At 49.0% G+C, this 24,824-nt stretch overlaps 1 protein-coding gene across 4 annotated transcripts; it reads right to left on the minus strand.

Annotated features, from left to right (window-relative positions):
- Positions 1–601: 601 nt before the first annotated feature.
- Tmem130 (transmembrane protein 130) lies at positions 602–24,824 on the minus strand. 4 transcript variants are annotated; one of them, XM_021254774.2, is made up of 9 exons: positions 24,538–24,737; positions 16,861–17,166; positions 16,516–16,551; positions 14,628–14,787; positions 6,086–6,255; positions 5,313–5,397; positions 4,235–4,437; positions 2,238–2,350; positions 602–1,915 (listed from the first exon to the last, which is right to left on the minus strand). In XM_021254774.2, exons 1-9 carry the CDS (start codon positions 24,620–24,622, stop codon positions 1,727–1,729), a joined length of 1,347 nt encoding a protein of 448 aa, XP_021110433.1. In that variant the 5' UTR covers positions 24,623–24,737; the 3' UTR covers positions 602–1,726. The 4 variants fall into 4 exon arrangements, with proteins under 4 accessions (XP_021110433.1, XP_021110435.1, XP_004840542.1 ...); XM_021254776.2 differs by having other exon boundaries at positions 602–1,879; positions 24,538–24,732; XM_004840485.4 differs by lacking the exon at positions 16,516–16,551 and having other exon boundaries at positions 602–1,879; positions 24,538–24,824.

The following is a 24,824-nucleotide window of genomic DNA, read 5'->3' on the forward strand; positions in this document are numbered from 1 at the left end:
AGAGAAGAGGCCACTGAAAGTCCCACACATCGTACAGAAAGCCAAAGCCTCAAGAAGGGCCTAGACCTCAGACTCAGTGCCCAGCGACTGGTCAGAAATGCAGACTCCCAGGCCTTGCTCCAGAGTCCTCAGTTTCTCTTTTTTTTGGTACTGGGGATCGAACTCCGGACCTTTTGCTTATTGAGGCAGGCAGCGGAACCACTGAGCTAAATCCCCGGCCCCTCTTAAGTGCAACTATTGCTAAACAAAGTCTAGCTGGTGATGCCCTGCCTGCCAGAGCCCAGAGGTCCTCAGACCTGAGCATGCACTGAAGTCCCTGGGTCTGGGGCTGGTGAGAGCAGGTGGCCACCCCTCCCAGGGGTGACTCGGGTGTTGGGTGGAGCCCAAAGGTCTGCATTTCCAGCAGGTTCCCAGAGTGGCCAGGCTCCCACTTGGACTCCAGCATCCACCCGGGACCTTAGACCGGGCTGCATGTCTAAGTCATCTGGGGCCTGAGGTCACCTCCGACCACAGAACACGCCAGGGCTGCCCTGCCACCTCTGGGCATCACTCTGTCATTTCCAAGCCTCATCTGTCACACATGGAAAAGAGACTGTGCCACACCTGGGGTGCCTGGCAGCACTCAGCACTCACGTTTTATTGAGCAGTAATGGCGGTATTTCATGGGAATGAGCCATGTGACAATGGAAGCACAATTTTGAGCGCAAAGTCTGAGAGCAAGCAGTTGCAGTGACAGAGCCCTGCCCCTGTGGTCCAGCCCGAACCGCCTCGTCTCCTTGCTGCTCCCAGTTCCACCCGCCGTCCCCCACCCCCAGCCACTGGGCTGGAGGGAAAGAGGGACTGGCTCCACCACGCTACCTCTGATCCGCTGCCTCTTCCTTCCCAAGGTGACCTTGGGGGCAGCCGGGGAGCCAAAGCACCCATGACGGAGACACACAGGCAGAACCCACGTCCTGACCTCAACCTGTCCTTCCGCTGCAACACCTTCTCCTCGATGGAGATGGTACACATGAGTTTCGATAAAAGGTGCCGAGTTTATAAGGCACTCTGCACACACTTTGCAGGCAGAGAGTAGGGTGGCTGCGGAAGGGGGATGGGGTGAGCCAGGGGCGAAGCCTAAAGGGAGGCCCAGCCCAGGAGATGGAGGGCCGAGGGGCTCGGGGTTCCAGCAATAGCCCTGACAGATACAGAATGAATCGCAGAGATGATTCGTGCCAAGTGTGGATTGCTGTGGTGCGTGTGTGCGTGTGTGTGTGTGCACACACCCTCCCCTCTGCAGGTGCACCCGGCTGCCTGCACAGCCTTTCGCTGTGCATCCTGGACCATCTGTGACCTCCTTCCTCGCTCTGGCATAGACATGGCTTCCCCAGGGAGGGAAGTGTGAGCCCCTAATGGATGGCAGATGTGCCAATGGGAGAGGAACGGGTGAGGGGCAGCCAGACCCCCTGGGAGAATCCCAAGGCGACACACCAAGTGTCTGAGTCCTGCTTGGCACAGGATGGGGTGGGGGTGCCCGAGAGAGGCTCACAGGAGTGGCTGCACTGTACAGGTGGGCAGATGGCTTGGGAGGTGGCTGAGGGTCTTGTGGCAGCAGCCAGACTGTACAGATGGATGGCCAGCATGGGGAATTGGCCACATGGCCCCTCCTGCTCAGTGACACACCACCCTGCCCGAAGCTCCCAGTCTGGCCATCAGTGAACATTGATACAGGGTGGGGCAGGGGTGCTCACACTGTGTACGTCCTGACAGACTTGTAGAGGGGTGGGAGCAGCCCATGGTTCTCTCGGACAATTTCCAGGTACTCGGATGATGACTCCCGAAAGAAGGGCCCACAGCACAGCTGGCAGCAGCACCTGACCCCAGAGGGCGGCTCCGGGTTCTTGTCAGACATAGGGGAAAAGTCAAAATCAGCCACCTATGGTGAACAAAACCCCATGGGTGGATTGCCACCCACCAAGGCCCCTGTCAGGTGGCCTTATGCGCTCAGCAGCCTAGAGGCAGAGGCATGGAAACGCCCGCCTGGCGCCACATATACACAAGGATGAGCACAGGAGTTAGGTCAGAGGGCGCTGCGACTCAGCAATGTGACGCAGTCTGCAGATGAACCTTTGCCACGCCACCCTAGACCCCAGCGCCTGCTCTAACATCAAGACCCTTCCCAGTGCCCTGGTCTGGCCCTGGACCCTCAGCTCCTTCCTGGGCGGGGCCCAGCTGTCCAGCCCAACCTCAGCACCCACCTCCGCCACGTCCTTCTGCCGAGTGGCATTCCGCAAGGTCATGTACATGACGAAGGCCAGCGTCACGGTGATTAGCGTGGCACACGGGAAAGCGAAGGCAGCCGGCTGCAGTCCTGGGAGTGACAGGAAGTGTTACGCGGCTGGGGAGCTGGGGCTCGAATGCTGCTTCTCAGGTGGCCGGCACAGCGGGGCAGGGACAGTCCGCCCCAGCAACGCTCACTCTCCTCTTTAGGCAACCCCAACCCAGAACTCGACAAAAAGAAACTGGGGTGCGTGGGAAAAGTTTTTTTTCAAGAACTGGGGGTTGAACATAGGGCCTTTCCACTGAGCCCTTTTAAATTTGTATTTATTTTTATGTTTTGAGATAAAACCTCCTTAGTCACTGAGTTCCCCAGACTGGGCTTGAACTCGCCACACTCGTGCCTCAGCCTCCCACGGCGCTGGAATCACCCGTGTGGTGGTTTTTTAAGTACGTCCATGGGTTGCTTAACAGTCATCTCTGAGAGGGGCAGCAAGGTTCTCTGTCCCTGAAGTGTGGACTGGACTCGATGACCGGCCCCTGGCCTGCAAGCGGCTGATAAGAGCAATGGTGTCTGACTCCTGAGTCTCAGCCATGAGAGAGCACTGCTTCCTCCTGCCTCTTTTGGAGATGTGGTTTGGGGAAGGGAAGCCAGGTTGTGCGGCAGCCTTGTGACCTCTGCTGCAAGCCCCCGCCCTCTGGGCCCACCTGCCGAGCCTGCTGCTTGGAAACAGCACGGTGAATGGGAAAAGCCCAGGGTCTGCAGTTAGGCAGCCCCGGGTCTGAGCCTTGACTCTGAACAGGCTGTCAGAGGCTGACGCCAACCCCTACGCCGCCATGGAGAGGCATGGAGGTGAGGGTGTGGCTCTGCCTGGCACATGCGGGTGACCAGGAAGGGTGGGCGCCCTCTCATTGTCCCCATACGCCCAGAGAGGGCGCTGCTTCCTGCGAACAGGAGGCGTGGTGGCGCACGCCTGCAATCCCAGCACTTAGGAGACTGAGGCAGGAGGATCGCCACGAGTTCAAGGCCAGCCTGGGCTGCACAGTGAGTTCAAGGCCAGTCTGAACCGCATAACGCAACCCCGTCTCGAAAAAGAGCAAAAGAAAGGGAAGGGGGTGTGATTGCCATGATCGCCTGGACTGTCTTCCCCGTTGAATTTAGGGGGTGCTGGGGCAGCAGGACCCAGGCCACTTGACAAGGTCCACAAGGTCAGCCAGGGCCCGAAGTGGAGCACTTTCTGAGGAGCTCAGAGAGGGACTGTGGACCCTGGAAGGGACAGTGACAACACCAGGTGCACTTGCAGGCCCAACCCTGAAGGCAGGCTCAGCTGGCAGGTTGGAAATGAACGCGAGTGCTGGGAAGAACCCTACTCCCACCGAAGAGCACTGGATCCAGAGTCTGGAAGCCAGGTTCAGGCTCAGGTTGACATCCAGTCTTGTTGCCGTCCCATGCCTCAGTTTCCCCTCGTGCAGCATGGAAAGTGAGACCAGGGAAGGCAAGTGAAAGGCCATTTCTGAAGAGTCTGAGTCTGGACTTTCTCGGGATCCACACTGCAGGCTAGTGTCTGTGGCAGGGGGTGGGGAGAGTTGACAGTGGCAATCGGGTGGGAGTGCTGGGGTTTGCTGCTAGTGACGATGATGGTGCCGAAGAATTATCAGCTGCCTGTGCAGTAACAGTGGTAGCTGAGCTGGGTGTCACTGTTTGGTGGTAGTGGTGCTGGTAGAGCTGGTTGCTCATGGTACTGGGGGAGTTTGGTGGTGATATGAGGTTGGTGGTATTGCTGGTGTTTGGTGGTAGCACTACTGGCACTGGCTGTTGCCAAAGGGAGGAGTACTATTTAGGGTGCTAGTGTTGGCGGGGCTGAGTGCTGGTGACCGTGGTAAGGCTGGCTCTCAGGAGCCTGCTGCGGGTGGTGGCAGGGCTGACAGGTTTTGGTTGCCTGTGTGACATTACCACAGAAGCTGAGGTGTCACTTACTGGAAGGCCACACCTGGATCCTGTGGTACTGATGCGTCTTGCTGATGTCGTTCTCAGCCCGGATGCTGAAGCAGTAGTCCCCAGGGTCGCGGAAGGTATGGGTCAGGTTGTAAGCCGTGCTGGCCACAGACGTGGGGTGGCACTCCCCTTCCTCCAGCGGGAGGCACTCAGGCTTGAGCCGCCAGCACACAGTCAGCGGGGGGCTGCAGGCACAAAGACAGGTTTTCAGAAAGGGCTCGGCAAGGAGCAGGAGCACAGACCAATTCCAAGTGGACTCCAAGTGCCACACACTCTCGAGGAGGAAGTGCGATGCGCAGAAGAGATGCCCCAGGCCCCAAGGGGATCCCAGCCCAGTGAGGCAGAAATGTGCACAGAAGGCTCAGCAGAGGCGAGGCAGCGCTGCTCTGCACACAAGGTGCGCGACACAAGCACAGGGCACCAGCGAGCAGGCCACGTGAGGAAGTCAGGGAAGGCTTTGTGGAAGAGGTGGTATCTAAGCAGGATCGAAGGATAAGCAGGCTCTTACCGGGTTACAAAGGGCAAGCGCTGGCTCAGAAGCTGGAAAGCACAGCTCTAGTCAAGGAATGCTGAACAGTTGCTCCCATTTCACACTGCTCTGGGCTCCAGGAAAACACAGACTCACGGCCCCTCAAAGAACAGCTCTACCACACCCAAATGGCTCCCATTCCCCAGGTACCGAGCTCCAACCCCAGTACTGGGAACTGAACCCAGGGCCTTTACTCTGAGCTACACTCCCAACCCTCGTCACTTTTTATTTTGAGACATGGTCTCGCTAAGTTGCCCAGGCTGGGCTCCAACTTGCCATCCTCCTGCCTCAGCCTGCCAGAGCACTGGGGTTAGAGTTGTGTGCCACCACATCCAGGTTCCCTGCAGGCTTTCTGAAACTCACACTGCAGACAGCCCCAGAGGCATGTCCTGCCTGTCTGGGACCTGAGACTGGAGCTGTGCAGGGCAGACTGGCAACATCCTTCCATGAACCCACCTGCAGCAGGCTCGGGAGCACCTGTCAGAGTGTGGAGAGCCTCAGGGCCCCTGCCATGCACTCGGGGTCACTCACCTCCCCAGGAAGTTTAAGGTCACGGTCATCTTTTGGAAGGTCTGAATTAGGGTGGGCCCCAAGACCTGGATGCCTCGAAGGGATTCTGTAAGGAAAAAGGGTACCATTAGGCCTGGCAGCTGAAGACTGTTGTCCCAGAGCTTCCAGGGCTCTGGGCTATGTGGCCACTTCCCTGACGTCTCTCTGTCCCTCTTCTGGGGACGGTCACAGGTCTGTCCAGGGCACCACCCCCATCAGCAGCAGCAGCAAGTGCCAGAGCCAGCTCAGAGAAGCAGACAAAGGCCAACTGTCCTGCTTGCTGACACCAAGCCGTGGCCCATGCACAGGGAATGCACTGCCTCACTGGCAAAACCAAGAAATGTCCCATGTCCACCAAAGCCAAGGAGAGATGGGCTTGGGCACCCCATCCACACCCTGTGCAGGAACTGAAGTTCCCACCCTACTGGGGCAACCCTTGCCCTGAAGAGGTGGATGCAGGCCAATGGAGGTAGGGAGGCAGGAGCTGCAAGTACCAGGCAGTGATAGCAAGACCTCTGGTCACCTGGGCTCTGGAAGCAGGCAGGCCTGGGCCAGATGCCAGCTGTGCCACTGGGCTGCCAGGTGACGACGTGTGTGGCCTCCAGCACCCTCTCTGTGGTGGGCACAGTGGTGACGTGAAGAGGTCTACAGGACATGAGAAGGGAGCCCAGCACCAGCCTGCGGCCACTCTAATCTGGAATGGGTGGCATCTGGGGCTCCTTGGGGACTTGGACACTCGGCCTGCATCTGCTCACCCTGAAGCTTCAGCAAGGTGGAGAAGTCGCCGGTCTTCTGCACAATGCCTTTCATAGTGCCGTCTGGCTTCGCCTCCTCCCACTGGGCCACCACCTCAAGCTTCACCGTGAAGGTTCCAATGATGGAATAGTTATAATAGACCACGGAGCTGTCTGTCGCCAGCAGGGTCCTGGAGGGTGACAGGGAGGAGGGAGATGGCACGCTGTTTCCCCTTCCTACACCTCGGAAGTTACTCTCCTACTTGCTAGAGCAAGGGGCAGCTGTACAGCAACAGGCGGCTACCCGTGTTCTCCAAGAGACACATGGGGACAGGCTGATGATGTCGGCCTGTCAGAGCCACCTAGGGTGCTGCTTTCACCAGTGCCAGCCCCCGTGAACCCCATTCCCAGTATGCAGCCACAGATCCCTCTTCTCACCATGGGCCAGGGATCTCCATTCTACCCCCCACAGTTCTGCATACTGTGGGCTATGGGTTCCATGAACTTTTTCTAGTTTACTGAGAGAACCCTGAGTGCTAATTCTACCACCTCATTTTGGGGGGGGGGGTTGTTTGTTTCTTTTTTTTAGGGGGGTTGAGACAGGGTCTCGCTGTGTAGCCCAGGCTGGCCTTGAACTCACAGCGATTCTCCTGCCTCAGCCTCCTGCGTGCTGTAATTGCAGGTATGTGCCATCACACTTGGCCTAGTTTATGTTTTGTATTTATTAATCCTTTCATTCTTCCATGTCGGCTTTTTTTCCTTCTAACTCCTTGAGTTGAATGGTTTATTTGTTTTGTTTTCAGTCTTTTTTTTTTCACTTTTTTGTTTTCTTTTTTTTTTCCCCATTAACTTTATTGATACATTTTAGGTATAAAATACAGTTACATTCATCATTGGGATCTTGTACCTTTACATGAGTCTCTTGGTTCTTATTTTTTTTCCCCTTCCCCTGCCCTCCCTTCACCCCCTCCACCCTTCCCTATTTGCAAAGACTTTGTTTCCATTCTTTTCCTCTTCTCCTATTTTTTCCTTTCTCTTTTTTCCCTTCTCCTACTCCTCCCAATTCCCCTGCTCTTTTAACCTTTTCTTCCTGTTACACAATATCAATTATATATTTAAAAAATTATAATATCAAGATCTAGAAAACATTACCACAGATTTTACAGAATTTAAAAAGATATAGAAAGCATATTACAAAAATCTTTTTTGAAATAAATGTGACAACTTCTAAGAAGTACCTTGGAAGACAAATTAATGAAACTAACTCTGGAGGAAATATAAAATTTCAATAGCACCTATTAAAGAAAGTATATGCCTAGCTTGAAAACCTACCTATAGGACAACAGCAGGCTCATATACATTTTAACTGATAAATTATATCAAACAATTAAAGCAGAAAAAAGAAGGAACACTTCTCCCATCATTTTAGGAAATCAACATTGTGCTAATCCTAAAACTGGATGAAGATAATAGAAGAAAAAAGTATGAACATAGATAGAAATTTGTTTAACAAAACAAACAATTAGAAGTCAGATCTGGCAGGATGTAGAAAGTGGTTTTGTTATAGGGATGGCAGTGGTGGTTCAGCATTGGAAGATCCACCCCCAAAAGTCATCATTTAAACAGAGGAAAGGAAAAAGCCATATGATCCTGTCACTAGTTGAAGAAAAAGTATTGGACTAAATTCTACAGCTGTTCATGGTAAAAGCTATCAGGAGACTAGAAGTAGAACAGAACCTTCTCAACAGATTAAAGACATGTACTCCATACTTCCAGTGAGAACACCTTATATGAATGGAGAAGATACAATGCTTTCTCCTTAAGGTGGGGAACAAGGGCAGATATGCTTACTCTTTATCTGTCCATTAAACTTTGAAACAAATAGTCTGGCAATAAAATGACACAACTAGGATAGGATTGGTACGGCAGAAGCAAAATCTTTATATGTAGATGAAATGATCATCTACAGAGAAAATACTAAGAAATCTCTAGGAGCCCCTAGAACTTGTACTTGAATTTAGCAGGATTAGAAAACATAAGGTATATATATCTCCTTAAGGTGGGGAACAAGGGCAGATATGCTTACTCTTTATCTGTCCATTAAACTTTGAAACAAATAGTCTGGCAATAAAATGACACAACTAGGACAGGATTGGTATGGCAGAAGCAAAATCTTTATATGTAGATGAAATGATCATCTACAGAGAAAATACTAAGAAATCTCTAGGAGCCCCTAGAACTTGTACTTGAATTTAGCAGGATTAGAAAACATAAGGTATATATAAAAATTCAGGTCTGTGTATACTTGCTAAAAATGAAGAATTGGATATTGAAATTTAAAAGTTATGTAGGAGTACAAAGGACCCAGAAAAGCCAAAAACAAAAACAAAAACAGTGTTAGAAGACATTTAGCACCCAATTTTAAGACTTCTTCTAAAGCTACAGTAATCAAGGCAGTGTTGGTGTAAGGAAGGACATATAGATCATTGGAATAAAACAGAGAATCTAGAAATAGAACCACACATATATGGTCCACTGAGTTTTGAAAGATTATTTAACATTAGTATTTTATAGAATATAAACTCAATTCAAGAGCTGAGGAAGAGATAGTGTTTTCAGCAAACGGCACTAGAACACCTGGTATCTGTATATAAAAAATTAACCTCAACCCTTTTTTTCCATACATGAAAATAACTTGAAGGGATCTATGAACCTAAATAAGAAAGCCTAAAAGTATAAAACTTTAAGAAGAAATTATAAGGGAAAATATTTATGAATTCAGGGTAGGCAAGAACTACCTAGGATACAAAAAACATGATGTATACAAGAAAAAAATTGATAAATGGTACTCCATCAAAATTTAGAACTTTAAATGATATCATTAAAATGAAAAGTAGTCCTTAAACAGACCATATTTACAATGCATATAACCTATGACCAGAATATATAAAGAATTCTTAGAGCTCATTAATAGACAACCCAATTAAAATGTAGACATAAGATGATAAACAGCCAGTATAGCACAAGGAATGGTATGCAATTCTAGAATCAGAAAAATACTAATCAGTACAATAATTAGATTGAATTATACACTCATTAAGGAGATAAAGTCAACAGTTTTAAAAGCCTTGTCATGACTTTTTCTTTTGGTTGGATTCTTCCCCTTTGCGTTTAATCTGTCACGCCCAATGGATTCATTCTGCTGGATTTCCTGGGGTTGTGATCCTCATTGTCTTTTCCTAGGGTATTGTCTAAAATTTTTTGGAGTGCCGGTTTGGTATTCATGAAGTTCCTGAGGTGCTCTTTGTCATGAAAGTATCTCATTTCTCCATCAATTTTGAAAGATAGTTTTGCAGGGTACATCAATCTGGGTTGGAGGCTGTTTTCCTTTAGGGCTTGAAATACATCACTCCAAGCTCTTCTTGCCTTGAGGGTTTGCATTGAGAAGTCTGCTGTGGTTCTGATGGGCTTTCCTTTGCATGTGATTTGTTTCTTTTCTCTCACTGCTTGTAGAATTTTGTTCTTCTGTTGGATTTCTGGAATCCTAACTATTATATGCCTATGTGTAGATCTTTTTCGATTAAGGCTAGCTGGAGTCCTATATGCCTCACTTATATGTATGTCAAGTTCTTTTCCCCTGCTTGGGAAGTTTTCTGCCATCACTTCTGTGAAGAGTTTTTTTATGTCATCTGCACTCTCTCCTCCTTCTTCATTGACTCCAATCAGTCTTATGTTATTCTTCTTTGCATCGTCTAGCAGCTGCTGGATTGATTTCTCATGTTCCCTTACAATTTTAAAGCAATTTTTCTTTTCCTCCTCACTAATTGCAATCTTATCTTCTATATGTGAAATTCTATCCTCACATTGGTTCATTCTGCTGTGCAGACTTTCGATGGAGATTTTTATCTCTTGGAAATCTGTTTGTATCTGTTTTATGGATTCCATTTGTTTCCTATGTTGGGATTCCACCATGTTCCTCAGATCCTCTATTTTTTTATCTGTGTCCTCTCTAGATTTATTAATCATGTCTTGCACCATGACCACAATCTTTGCTGTTATCTGAGTAATTATTTCTGATTTCATTTTTCCCAGATCCTCTTTTGTTGCCAGTTCAGAGAGTCCAGGTGGTTGAGTATCAGAATGTTCCTTTGGGGTTGTTGTAGATGATCCAGAAGTCTGTTTCTGAGGCTTGTTTACATGTCTTCTCATTTCCACGGCGGGGGGGGGGGTGCTTCTGGCACCCATGCAGCTCACCTTCTCTGCCCTAGGAGCTTGGGATGGCAGCAAGGGAGCTTCTTTCCAGGTGCTGGGACCGGCTCACCTTCTGTGCCCTAGGAGCTTGGGATGGCAGCGGGGGAGCTTCCTTCCAGGTGCTGGGAGCAGCTGAGCTTCACTGCCCTAGGAGCCTGGGATGGAGGTCGGGAGCTTCCTTCCAGGTGCTGGGACCGGCTCACCTTCTTGGCCCCAGGAGTCTGGGATGGCAGCGGGGAGCTTCCTTCTGGGTGCTGGGACCGGCTGAGCTTCCTCTTCAGTCTTAATTATAACTAATGAAAATACTTAAAACTATAAATTTGTATCTGGTTACAGCTTTGAAACTATTCTCTAAATTTAGATATATAATATTTCATTCACTTTTTTCTAAATATTATGTCATCACACTTCAAAGTTACTTTCAACTGAAAAGCATTTTAGGACTAGAGTTTTCTTTTTGAGACAGGGTCTCACTATGGGATCCAAGCTGGCCTCAGACTCACTGTGGAGCCCAGGCTGGCCTTGAACTCAGGACCCTCCTCCCTCAGCCTCCGGAGTGCTGGGATTATAAGTGTGGATCACCACACCTGGGAAGGGGTTTTGTTTTGTTTTATGGTGCAGGGGGATGAAACCCAGGGCCTCAAGCATGCCAAGCAAACACTCTACCCCTGAGCTAGACCCCAGCCCCTAGGATCACATTTTAAAATTTTGAGAATAGGTAGAGTCTCTCTGTTTGCCTGAGGGCCCCTCATCCAGACAGTCTAACAATGTGATTTAGGATGGAGGCTTCGGGGCACATGCTATCCCTTGAATCGAAGTTTGAGGTCACCCACATGGCAAGCAGTCATAACTATGCAATGAGCCCTGTTGAGGACTGAATTGCGTCCCCTCCAAATTCACATAGTGAAGCTCTGATCCCTAATGTGACTGTATCTAGACACAGGACCTTTAAGGAGATAATTAAGCTTAAATGAAGTCATTACAGTGAGGCCCTAATCCAATAGATTACTGTCCTCATGTTATGGCTGAGTCTAGATGTTCCCTCAAAGCCTCATATGCATGAGGTGGGTCTTTTTCAGAGGTGGCTGGATCTTGAGTGTGTGATGCTGGGATTGATTCATGGTGCAGTGCTGGGATCAAGGGGGTTAGGATGAAGGGTGTGAGTGCTACCTGTCCTAAGTAGCCTGGATAAGATATAAGGGATAGAAAGAGCTGTGGTCATCCCTTGTTACTTTGCTACCTTCTGCCCTCCATAAACTGTTTCTCCTCTGCCATGCCACCCTGCCTTGGAGTCAGCCGATTATGGACTGAAACCTGTACAAACTGTGAGCTAAATAAACCTTTTCTCCTTTAACTTTGGGTGTCAGGTATTTTGTCTCAACAGTAAGAAAAGTAGCTAAAATACCTCACAAGAAGAAGAAGAAGAGGGTAGGATGTGGTGACACAAGCCTATGATCCCAGCAATTTGGGAGGCTGAAGCAGGAGGATCATAAATTTGAGCCCAGCCTGGGCCATTTAGAGACTTAGTGGGATCTTGTTTTAAAAATAGGAAAGGACAAGGGATGTAGCTCAGTCCAAAGGCCCTGGGTTCAATCCCCAGTACTAGAAGAAGGAAAAGCAGAAGGAGGAGAAGGAGAAGGAGAGAGAGGAGGACAAGGACGAAGAGGAGGAGGGCAGGAAGAGAGGCTGAGGGTCTGTGGGTCAGTGGTAGATCCCGTGCTTGGGATGCTTGATGCCCTGGGTATGGTCCCTAACAACAGGCAGGGAGGGAGGGAAGGAGGGAGAGCAGTATCTGCCCAGTCCACCCCGTCACAGAGGAAAACCATGTGAGGATGCCCTAAGAAACCTGCTGGCAGGAAGAGAGCCTCACCAGAACTAACCTTGGCAGCACCGTGTTCTTGAACTTAGAGCCTCCAGGACTGTGAGAAAAAAATGTCCTTTGTCCTCAACTCTGGTTTTTATTATCCAGTTGGGCAGACTGACACAAATCCCAATAAAAATCCCGAGTCAAGAGTTTCAGCGGAGCTGGCATTTTGGTTGGCAACACGGCCTACTGTCACACTGTGACGGTGAAAACTACCTCGTCCCACTCCACAGAGGCACCACTCTTCACACTGCCCTCGGCCGAGTTCAACCTGCGTCACTTCACTGTCATCAACTGCGACTGTAAATATAGCACACGCGATGACCAAACTCTAGAGGGAATGTTTAAATTTCAAAAAATCATTACAGTAAAAGCCACATAGCCATGAATCCCCCTCAAAATTCTCCCCCTTGCTTCCAGTCCTCTTAGCCCATTGCTCTTGCCACTTTTTGAAGCAGTTCTGGAAGTCCTCTTTGGTGAGTGTCTTTTTAGTTGTGCTCTTGGGGCTGCCTCAATGTCCTGAATTGATTCAAAACATTTCTCTCTTGTGGTCATTTCATGGTCATTTTGATTTTGGGAAGAGCCAGAATTCACACAGTGCTAGGTCTACCATATCTGGCGAATATGATGGAGGAGGACTCACTGTCCTGTTTTTATGAGCCTGCCTTTCCATTGGATGGCACTTGGCAGCAGCATTCACCGTATTTTTGATCATAGCTTTTAAAAGCACAAAAGAGGACTTTCAGAACTGCTTCAGAAAGGGGCAAGGACAATGGAATAAGTGTTTGAGGTAAAGGTAGGAGTATTCTGAGGGGGACTCATATATCTTTTACTGTAATACATTTTTAATTTAAATACCCATTTTTAAATTTAAATACCATTTAATTTAAATATTTTCTAATCATACCTCACAGTTGTCCCTGAGCTTTCTGAAGCCTCTCTCATCAGTTATCCAGCTTTAGTGTGGTCTTGGGAACCCTCCCCCCCGAGATTGCAATAGATGTCAGAATTTGTATTAGTTGGCCTTTTTTTTTTTTTTTGGTACCAGCGATCGAACTCGGGACCTTGCACTTGTGTGGCAGGTGCCAGAGCCACTGAGCTAAATCCCCAGCCCTAGTTGGCTTTCTGTTCCTGAACACCTGAGATGATCAGCTTATAAGAGAAAAGGGTTCTTTGGCTCACAGTTTTGGAGGGTTTCAGTCCATGGTTAGCTGGGCCCACTGTGCTGGGCACATGGAGGCACAGGACATCCTTGTGCCTGTGCATAGTAGATGAGGCCCATTCACCTCATGGTGAGGTAGGGAACAGGGAAGTGACCAGAAGCGGCAGGGTCACACAACCCTGCATGCAGCTGATTAAGACCTCTCATGAGGCACCACGTCTTAAAGGACCCAAAATCATCCAATAGCATCACACTGAGGACCAAGCCTTTAACTCCTGGCCTTTGGGGCACATCCCAGATCCAAGTGTAGGAGAGGTGAGTTTTTGTAGGGAGGATTAAACTCTCTCCAGCTGAGCAAGTGGTCCAACGCCCATAGTTGGTGTCAGAAGTGAGGGCAGCCTGGGGACCATTTCCTCTAATTTCAGAGTCAACTACTTCCAAACTACTGAAAACTCTGCACATTATATTTGTGACACCCCCCCAAATTTTATAAATTTCTAGCCTACTTTATGAACTGAATATGAAGCTCATACAGTCTGTTATGGGATGTTCGGACATTTTAAATTCTAAATGCAATTTTCTGCCGGGTATGGTAGCACACACTTATATATAAGCCCAGCACTCAGGACACTGAGGGAGAAGGACCGCCATGAACTATATAGTAAGACCCCATCTCAAAAAAACAATATAAAATGTAATTTTCTTTTAAAGTTTTGTAAACACTTAGGCACTATTTTATTTTTAGGCTCCAGATTACACACACACACAATTTTTTTCAAACTTGTTATGAAAATCCTTTATCATTGCTTTATTCCTCTTTAAAATATCAAAGTCCGAGTGCAGAATATTAAGATCTCCTATGATAAGTGGTTTTCCTTTTCTTTGTTCCCATCTTTCTTGGCTAATTTCCCTCATGAGACCTTCTTTATAGATTTTGATACTCTAATGTTCCAATGCTAATTTTGGGGGACGATATGATAGACTTGAACCTTTGCAAATACTTAAAGAAGGTCCTGCTAGGACTGGGTGTCCTTCAGGATGAGAGAGAGGCATCCTACTGATCATGACTCTCCTTAAACGTCTGTAGTGGGCACCAATGGCCTTCTTTACAGGGCTGCAGCTGGCTCATGGGTGGCCCCAGGACCTCTGGGCCTGACACACGGCAGGCACTTCAGGAGTATTTGGTGGGAGAGGACAGAGCCCTGTGCAGCTTGTGAGATGGCAGGACACCAGCCATAGCCACAGCTCAGGTTTTGGGGACTAAGTGGGGGTGAATAAGGACGTACCCATCTCCGAAGTCCCAGCGGTAGAGAAAGGAGGCAGACTTGAAGAAGTTGCTTGGGTCGTGGAGGAGGAAGGACATTTCCAGGACTGTCTTGGTGAGGTAGGAGCTGGGCCAGGGCAGGGAGGTGTTCTGGGAGATCACGATGTTCCCCATGAGGAACTCTGGGAAAGACAGGGGAAGGGTGAGTCCATGGAGGTGCAGGGAACGAGGAGCCTGCAGTGACATCACAGGCAGCTAAGTGAAGTGGCTCTCCCAGCCTGGACCTTCAGGCTGTCAGAGCTGGGGGCAGAAAAGGGTCCCACGGGGCCCTGAACACAGAGAGCTCCACCTCCTCCCCTGCTGTCTGGGCACTGGTGAAGACCCCTGGTGTATGCTCCTTGCATAGCTTCCACTTCTGGTCCCCTTTCAGCAGAACCCTGAATTTGCTGACCCTAAAGACACCCAGAACTGGAAGGAAGTACACAGGCTCTGAAAGGAACTTGGGGAATCCCCGTCGGCCCTCCATACACAGGGGTTCTCCATGTGCAGATTCAACCAACTGTGGACAGAAAATACTTGAAAAGCCTTGCCTTAGTACTGAACATACACAGACATTTTTCTTGTCATTATCCTGTAAATGATACAGCTAACAACTACTTATATAGTATTTATATTATATCAGTATTAAAAGTCATCTAGGGATAAAAGGACACAGGAGGCTAGATGTAGATTTTGCGCAAATACTGTACTATTTTATGTAAGGAACTTGAGCATCCGCAGACTTTGGCATCCATGGAGGTCCAGGGACCAATCCCCCCACAGATACCAAGGAATGACTCTCCTTCCCCTTCTCTTTCTCCTCCTCCCTCTTCTCCTTCTCCCCCCAACCCACAGTACTGGGGGTTGAATCCAGGGTCTTGCACTGAGCTACATCCCCCAGCCCTTTTTTATTTTTTGAGACAGCGTCTTGCTAAGTTGCCTAGGTTGGGCTCAAACTTTCGATCCTCCTGCTTCAGTCTCCCAGAGTGCTGGTATTATAGGTGTACACCACCATGCCCAGCAGGGTGACCGTATATCAAACTGTTAGCTAAGGCTAGGTAAGTGTGCAGCTCTAAGTTCTACTGACTGCATTCTACTCCCAATGTGCTGGGCTGAGTCAGGCCACTGCACTAAGTCTCATTCTCTCAAGGAAGAAAACAAACAAAAAAGTAAATGCTGATTTTTTCATGACAAAAGCACAAAGTAAAATGTGCTTGGTAGAGCTCGTGTGGAAAATGCTCAAAAGCAGAATAATAGGACAAACTATCATTCAAATACTATCACTGTTAACGTTTTGAAACACTGCAAAGTATTTATGTGTGGCTGTGTTAATGTATACATACATGGTTTGTTTTTTTTTTTTGGTACCAGGGATCGAACTCGGGTCCTTACGCTTGTGCAGCAGGCGGCAAAATCAGAGCTAAATCCCTGCCCTGATACATGTATTAAACACAGATTACTGCACTGGTTATACAATTCCACGCTTTGTTTTTTTTAATATGTAATTTTACAAGCATGAGTATCTATTCATGACATTGCAGACTCGTTGTGAATGTCATTATCAATAGTTACAAAAATTAACTCAATATATTTAACCATGGGCCAGGGATTTTTAGCTCAGTGGTTCCGCTGCCTACCTCACAAGCGAAAGGTCCTGAGTTTGATCCCTAGTACAAAAAATAAATAAATAAATTCATTATTAAACAAGAAGCTTAAAAAATAAACAATAAGGTTCAAAAGGGCAAGAAGGCAGGCACCTGTTTAACAGAGAAAAGAGAGAGGAAGGGGGCATGAGAGCAAGTGTGGTGAAGGAAACAGGAGAAAGAATCAGTAAATAGCACTGGGGGTTAGCTCGGTGCTGGAGCGCTTGCCTAGCATCCACCAAGTCCTGGCTTCTGTCCCCAGTGCTGCAAAAGGAAAAAAAAATCAGTAAATAAATGATCAGGCCAAAGACTAGAATAATTTCATCACTATGACCAAGTGATCTCCAAAGGATCAGAATAATTTATATCCCTGGTACCCATATCTGTTTTAACTGTCCATTTCAGCACAAGGATGCCAGTGGGAGGTGTAACCCTTTTCTATTCCTTTGTAACACAGCTGATAGCAGAAGCACCCATGGGTAGAATCTGCATTTCTGTGATGATCGGTGAGACTGGGGGTTTTTCTCTGCACCAAGGCTTTGCAGGAAAATTAGCAAACAGAAAAATGCTCACTTGTGATGGCGACAACGACAAAGCTCCGGGCCAACGGATGGCACATCCTGCAGCTGGTGGCAGTGACCCAGACAGAGACCAGGAAGTCCCCAGGCACACTGCCCACCACGCTGATGGTTGAGCTGAGGTCCTTTTCCACCTTGCCAGTGAGCATCAGTGGGGTGTGGATCCAGAGGAAATGGTAGACATGCACGTCGGCGGGCAGGGCCAGAGTGCCGTTGTCCCTGGCCTCCAGGCTGGCTGCGATGGTCACCTCTGCTCCCGTAGTGGCGGGGCCATCGGTGGTAAGACTGAGTTCGTACAGGTCTAGGAACCCAAAAACAGACTGTGTTTCAGGACCGCGTATGGCCAGGAACCCTCAGCCACCTCTGAGGTGGCTCCATGACGGCAGACTGGCCCCCTTTATTAGCGAGGGTTAGGTTCCAAGAGCCCCAGGGGACGACTGGAGCCAATGGCACCAAACTCTGTTGACAGGGCTTTGCCTAACCCTACATACTCATGATGAACTAATTTATAAATCAGCACAGTAAGAGATTAAAACATACACAACAGAAATCAGAACAATTATAACAATACAATGCAATGAAAATGAGAACAGTCTGTTCCCTCAATATACTGTGCAGAGCCTGGCAGGCCAGCACACACCTGGAATCCCAACCCTTTGGGAGCCTGATTGCAAGTTCAAGCCCAGCTCGGGCAACTCAGAAAGATCCTGGCAAAAAAAAAAAAAGGGCTGAGGATATAGCTCAGCATGAAGGGCCTGGGTCCAGTACTTAGTACTGAAAAAAAAGGTGGCATTAGGGCAGGATATTTAACCTCTGAGCACCGTGCATCAAAAGGAGTGTAACTGGGAAATGTCAGTGTTGGTGGACCACAGGCAAATGAACCCTTGAAAAGAGAAACCATGGATAAGGGGGAACCACTGTATTCCATCTTAGCCATGGAGAATCTGAGGCTCAGGCAGCTCAGATGAACTGCCCAAGGGTCCCACAGCCAATTCACTGACTGGGATTCAAAGCCTAACTGACTCCAAATCACAGGTTTTTTACAAGCGTCTCCAAGTTGGTTTCTTTCCTCACCAGACAACCAATGCCTTATGGAGCACAGGTAATGGCTCAGTCTGACCTAAGCAGACTACACCTGGACAATGACAGCTTGTGTTTGTCACGGAAGAGCCCACACCATCACTTTCATGTGGACTAGGCTTTCCATGCTGAGCAAAATTTAAGTTTGAAAAATGAAGCTCAGTGAAAGATGGGGCTTGTCCCGAGTCGTTAATGTTCAACTATTTTAGATAGTTACATAATATTCTGTCCAATACATAAGGTAAGATTTTTTCCCTCAGTACTGGGGACTGCACTCAACTACATATATACACACATATATATACATTTTTTTTTAGGGTTGAAATAGGGTCTTAATAAGTCACTAAGGTTGAATTTGACTTTGTGATCTTCCCGTCTCAGCCTACCAGAGTGCTGGCATTACAGGCATGCAAAAAAACCCCAGGCTACAGGTTAGATTTTAAAGTAAGAGTTGTTTCCCTTAGAATCAACCCTGTTACAGCTGGAAGGCTTTGACAGAGGCAGAACAAGCCTTGGGGAGGTTCCTTCTGATCCCGAAACAAACTCCCTTCTGCCTGGATCTCACTTCTAACTCTACAAAGTGGTAACCAAGCCCAGTTCTGACTGTGGCTATTTAAATTGACATTAAATTTTTTTAAAAATGACAACTTACTTTTTCAGTCACATAAGCCACACTTCAACTGCTCAGCAGCCACATGTGGGTAATGGTCACCCTAGTGGGCAACAGAATATTTTACTGGGCAGGGCTGTGCTATCTTATCTCCAGGATTCTTGCCAGGACCAACACTGGACCTGGGTGATTCCAGCCAAGATAGCCCCTTGGGAAACTGACCAGAAACATCTCAGAGCTCTTACAGGGATCTTGGAGACCATTCTGTAAGTTATGAGAAGAGAACTGAGAACTGAGAACTGAGCACAGGAGGGAGGCCAGGGGGGCGCCTTTAACATCCTCCTCCCACCACACTGAAGGCAAGACTAATTGTAAAACATCTGAAAATAAAGAAAAGTATAGAATAAAATTTAAATACTGCTGGGCATGGTGGCACCTGGCTGTAATCCCAGCACTCTGAGAGGCTGAGGCAGGAGGACTGCATGTTCAAGCCCAGCCTGGGCAATTTAATGACTTAGTGAGAACGTGCCTCATAATTAAAAATTAAAAAAAGAGCTGAGGATGTAGCTCACTGCAAAGGCCCTGGATTCAACCTTCAGGTCTGCCAATTTTTTTTAATATTTAAAATTGAAATAGTCGATAGCCGCCATTGTGACCACTGTGAGGCACCTTCCACCACAGACTAGTCATCCTTCAGTACTGTGGGAAACTGGTTCCAGGACCCCCCCACGGACGCCCACATCCACGGAGTCTCAAATCCTTTTCTTTGTTCTTTGTCTCCCTTTGTGGCACTGAGGGTTGAACACAGATCCCCTGCTCTGACCACACTCCCATGCACCCCTTTTTTTATTTTTGGAGACAGGGTCTTGCTAAGTTGCTGAATTGCCCAGGCTGGCCTCAAACTTGGAACGCTCTTGCCTCAGCCTCCTGGAGCGCTGGAATTACAAATGTGTGCTACATGCCTGTCTTCAAGTCCTTATTTAAATTGGTACAGTGTTTATATGTAACCTACCCACATCCTCCATATACTTTAAATCATCTCTAGATTACTTATAGTAGATAATACGATCTAAAGACTATGTAAGTGATTGTGCTGTATTGTTTAAGGAATAATGACAAGAAAAAATACTCTGTCCCTGTTCAGTACAGATACAATTTTTTCTCAGCATTTTTGATCCATAGTTGGTTGAATCTGTGGGATGAAGAACCCGTGGATATAAAGGACTGTGTGTATTTTTCAAATTATGCTCTTTATATGAAATTATGTATTTCATTTTTTTCAATTCTGTATTGTGGGCATTTTCCTGAGTCATTATTCAGCTATGTTAGACAGCATAATATTTTATATAGAGAGGTAAGATTGTGAATGACTGGTTTTGGTTTTTCTTTTTTGCGGTACTGAGGACTGAACCCAGAGTCTTTGCACTGAGCTACATCCTCAGCTCTCTTTTTTAAAAACAATTTTTTTTTTCTGTAGTTTAAGACAAGGTCTTGCTAAGCTGCCCTGGCTGGGATGGAATTCATGATCTTCCTGCCTCAGCCTCTCAGAGTGCTATAACTGAAATTATAGGCATGGGCCACTATTGCCAAGCTAACAATAAAATTTTTAATATAAGGTTTTCTTCGAAAGTAATAAGTATGCATAAAGAATATTAAAGCTGTCCCACTGTTCTACCTTCCACAGACAACTGTTGTCATACTGTTGTCCTCTTCTTTTTCATGCATAGAAAGTTTTCCCTTAGTCATATCACACATTGCCCACAATTTTGAATTCTTTTATTTTCACAGGATAACGTATCAAAAGCTTAAGTACGGTTGCATTGATATCAATTTCAGTCTTTGCATGCCAACCCCTCAAGCAGGTATGATCTAATGCACGCACCCCTCACACTGGCTGCCAGTGCTCTGCACAGGAGGGCATGTAGCACTGCTCTTGTCTTTTGGTTCTTTCTGCACGTGAGATGTCTGCAGGGCTTGCTGTCGGAGAGTGTCCAGGGCCCGGAGAGGAGCACCCACTGCATGCACCCGGGCAAAAGGAAAGGCGGGAAGGCTGCAGTCCCCATGGGCCCATTTCACACCAACCTACCTTCCCCACCAAATTCAGCTGACAGAGCCAGCCACAAAGCTGCTGCTCAGGCTCTCTGCCCTCCATGGGCTTCTAGGCAGTACTGTGGTTACTAACCATATGTAATTAAATTCAAATTACTCAAATTTGATCACTTAAATTTAAGTAAAACTAAGAATTCAGTTTCTTGATCACACTAGCCACATTCCAACTCCTTTACAGCCACATGTGGTTAAAAGGCCACTCTCAGAGAGAGTATTTCTATCCTTGAGCAACTTTCCATTAGCCAGCACTAGCCTAACTCTCTGAATTTCTTCTCTCCTCTCACACTGTTATGCCAACTGCCCCAGGAATCAATCCCCAGCAGGGCATGGTGGTATACAGCACTAATCCCAGAATTTTGGAAAGGTGAGGGAGGAAGATTACAAGTTTGAACCTAGCCTGAGTAATTAGCATTAGTTAGACCCTATCTCAAAATAAAAAATAAAGGGTGGGTGTGCAGCACACGTCTGTGATTCCAGCACTTGGGAGGCTGAGGCAGGAGGATCACTGCAATTTCCAAAGCCAGCCTGGGCTACATAGTGAGATCCTGTCGAAAGGAAAGGAAAGGAAAGTAAGGAAAGGAAAGGAAAGGAAAAGGAAAAGGAAAGGAAGGAAAGGAAAGGAAAGGAAAGGAAGGAAAGGAAAGGAAAGGAAAGGAAAGGAAAGGAAAGGAAAGGAAAGGAAAGGAAAGGAAAGGATGTGGCTCAGTGGGAAAGCCCTAGCTTCAATCCCCAGTATAGGCAGGAAGGGCTCAATCCTCAGGCCTCTGCTGTTCTAACACCTCCCTCCTGAGCATGTTCCTGCTCTGTCACCACTTACTCCGTTGCTCAAGGCCAGCATGCAGCTGTCTGAATTGCTGCTCCATTACGGCCCCTGGCCTCCAGTGCCCCCTCCCCAGTGAGCATCTTCCACAGTCAATCTGATCACGGACCAGCCTTAGCGTTGGAATCCAGGTTCACATCTTGGAACATCCATGCTGCAACCAGCCACCTACCTTTTGTGTCCCCCCCATATGCTCTGCCCTTTCTGGCCTCACTGCTAGAATGCCCTTCTCCGGCAATTTGTCCATGGATGTAACACCTTCCACCCTCACCCCTCAGAGCTCTCCTGACAGCCTGAACACACTGCTGTCACAATGCCATACTGAATTAAGGTTTCCTCTTTTCCTCCAGCGCTCTTTAGACTGGTTGAGGACAGAGGTCATTTCTAGCTCCTCTGTGCAAAGGAAAGTACCTGGCACACAGCAGGTGTTCAGCACTGCTGCCTCTGAGGGACACCTGGAGGGCAGGGTGTGGCACCGGGACCAGCCCACCTGGCACTGCCTCCCTGCTGAGTCCCTTCTGTGTGTCTCAGTTCCACAGGTGGGGGGGACAGAAACATAGGACACGGTAGACTCAGCCGAACCGGGAGGTGGGTTTGTCCTCAGGTGTGCCCCAGTCAACTCCCAGCAATACTACCTGCTGCCGCGATGGACTTCAGTTCCCGCCTTTCCTCCTGCCTGTATCCTACCTTTCCTGTTCTGAATCCCTTTCCTTCAGGGTCAGATCTTGAGTTACAAAGCCATTTGAGTCAAGATGCCAAGGGCTGGTCACTTTCAAGGAAATGTTGCCACTGGAAAAGTGTATGTACCGTATTAACCCCAAAGACAGAACTCTAGGTACTGGAGTGGAAACTGTGCCAAGCTAGTACAACCATTTGCATATTCCACAGGGGACCCGAGGTCCATATGGGCCCCTTCTGCTGTCCAGATTTCCCCCACAATCTCTACCCTCAGGACTGACCTCCATTCTTCCTCCCTCTGGCTGGGAGGCAGCATCTGGCCAGGCTTCGCAGAACAGTGCTGGGATGAGAGGCCACCTCCCCCCTCTCCCTCTGCTCCCTGTGCCTGCATCCTCTGTCCCTCCCCTAGGCAAGAAGTGTGGGCCAGAGTGAGGCTGACAAGTGCCAGAGACATTCAGCTGCATGCTAACGGGCACCCAGCATCTGCAGTAAGGTGGATACATGTCAGCACCACGGAGATCCACTGCCAGGCGGATGGAATCAGGGGGGCAGCCAGCTGGGTCGGGAGAAGAGAAAGATGGGCCAGGAGGGGATACGGCTGCTGCAGACAGTGCTCGAGCGTTGGCCCACCTCATGGGAGCCTCCTCACCTGCCCCACTATGAGGAAGCTGCAAGGTCATTTTGCTTAGGTTGGACTTGGAAAAACACGTGTCTCCGAGCCCCAAAGGCAGTGATGGCAAACCTTGTAGAGCTTTCGATGATACTAACAGCCTGCTGCAGCACATCTGCCATAGGTTCCAGGCTCACCACTGGTGCCCTAGGGGATGGTGTCCTTCTTTCTTCCCCAGGGCATCAGGGCTGAAATGGACCATAAAGGTCTTGCCAAGAATGGCTGAAGGAATCAAGCCAGGGCCTGCTGATTCCTGAACCCATTCGACTTCATCTTTCCAGGCTTGGGAGCCCTGGTGACAGCCTAGTAGTACAGAGCCATCAAGGAATGAGCCCGGGAGGCTCCACAGGTGCCCCTAAGTGATTCAGAGCTAACGGGGCCAAAGCAAAACGGCAAGGGGCAACTGTCCCCAAAGCCTGCCCTGGAAGAAACACCTATCAGGTCCCCAGGGTGTCCACTCAAGAGTCCTGAACACTCTAGAAAATGGCTACACCAGCCCTTTCCCAACACATACAGCCCAAGACCTCTCCAAAGGACCCCAGACATGAGGATAACACAACCTGGAATTAATGAACAGCCCTGTGCATGACTTATAGAGTCCTGGTGCAGGACAAATTCATGCAGAATGATCTTGACACAGGAAGGGTAGAAAAGGCTTCTGAGCTTCGGTGTTCCTTTTCTGGATGTGGGAAAAGGAAGAAGGGATGTCCCCCAACCCAGTCTCCGGTACTGTAATTTGGACAATGTCAAGGGTACAAGCCACTAGCTGGCAGCCACACATGATTTTTTTTTCTTACAATTTAGAATACATTGCTAATTTCTAGTGCATGTCGCCTTTAATGGACTGTATGAAATTGTGCAGGGTGATCCTGCCCAAGGACAATTCTCACATAATTCTCCTAATTCATGCCTCAAATGCAGGTGTGTTTAGTTTACCTTGTGGCTTTTCTTTCACAAGTTTGCATCAGATCCCTTCCGTTCCTTACCAGTTTTTATAGGGGAGAGTATGTGAATAATGAAAAATGTTGAATACTGTTTACCCTCATCCCACCTGTCCCTGACAACTCCCAACCTGGGTGTTTTTATTGTTCCCAAAACATGTCAGGAAGGTTGGCTCCAGTCTTCCGGTGGTGGGAAGGTGCGTGCGGTGGTGGGAAGGTGCGTCCGGTGTGAGCCCCTGGAGAACCTGTTCTTTCGGGTCCAATATGGAAATGACTCGCAGGGAGGAAATGGCAGGCTAATCGCACCCCGCCCCTCCCCGAAGCCAGCGCGAGCAGAATGGAAACCTCCCGCATAAGGGCACATCTTAAGGCAGAAAAGCTGCCCCGAGAGCAGCCTGCCTGTGTTTCCTGAGGTGCTGTGCCCCACCTGACCTCTTCTCCCCGTCGTCCAGCGGGTTCCAGGTCCCCAGGCATCTGGAAGGATCCGCTCGCTACCCCACGCCGCCGCCGCCGCCCCCCCCCCCCGCCCCGAGCAGGACCGACCCAGGAGGTGGAAGGGAGCCCCCTCAAGTACCAGGGAGACCTCTGGGGAGAGGAGACAGGAAAGAGAAGGGAGACCGGACAGAAGAGAAGGCGTCGCTGCGCCCAGAGGCCTCCCGTTGTCTCCAGGGCAGCCGCAGAGGCCTCGAGGGAGGAGGACGGAGCGCGCAGGGCGCACAGCGCCGCCTCGGCCTCCCAGGCTCCGGGGAGCCGCCTGGCCTTACCTGCAGCCACGCTCGGCGGGGCCAAGGGCAGGAGGCAGGCAAGCCAGACGACACGGCCTAGGCGAGAGTAGATGGCCGGGGCCATTGCGGGAGGAGCTGGGCCGGAGCTCCGCGCTGCTCTCCCTGGCGAGCGCGCGGGCTGTACGCGGAGGTGCGGGCGCCGCGCTCGCTCGTCCTCCCCAGGCGCCGCCCCCGCCCACAGTCTGCCGCGCGCGCGACCCTTGCCCCATCAGCGGGTCTGCGGTGCCGTGCGCGCCCCCTCCCCGCGTCCCTCCCTCCTCGGATCT

This window comes from Heterocephalus glaber, unplaced genomic scaffold (assembly GCF_053883595.1).
Source record: "Heterocephalus glaber isolate CG9 unplaced genomic scaffold, H.glaber_assembly_v1.0 deba00001610, whole genome shotgun sequence".
In the NCBI taxonomy this organism is placed as follows: Eukaryota; Metazoa; Chordata; class Mammalia; order Rodentia; family Bathyergidae; genus Heterocephalus; species Heterocephalus glaber.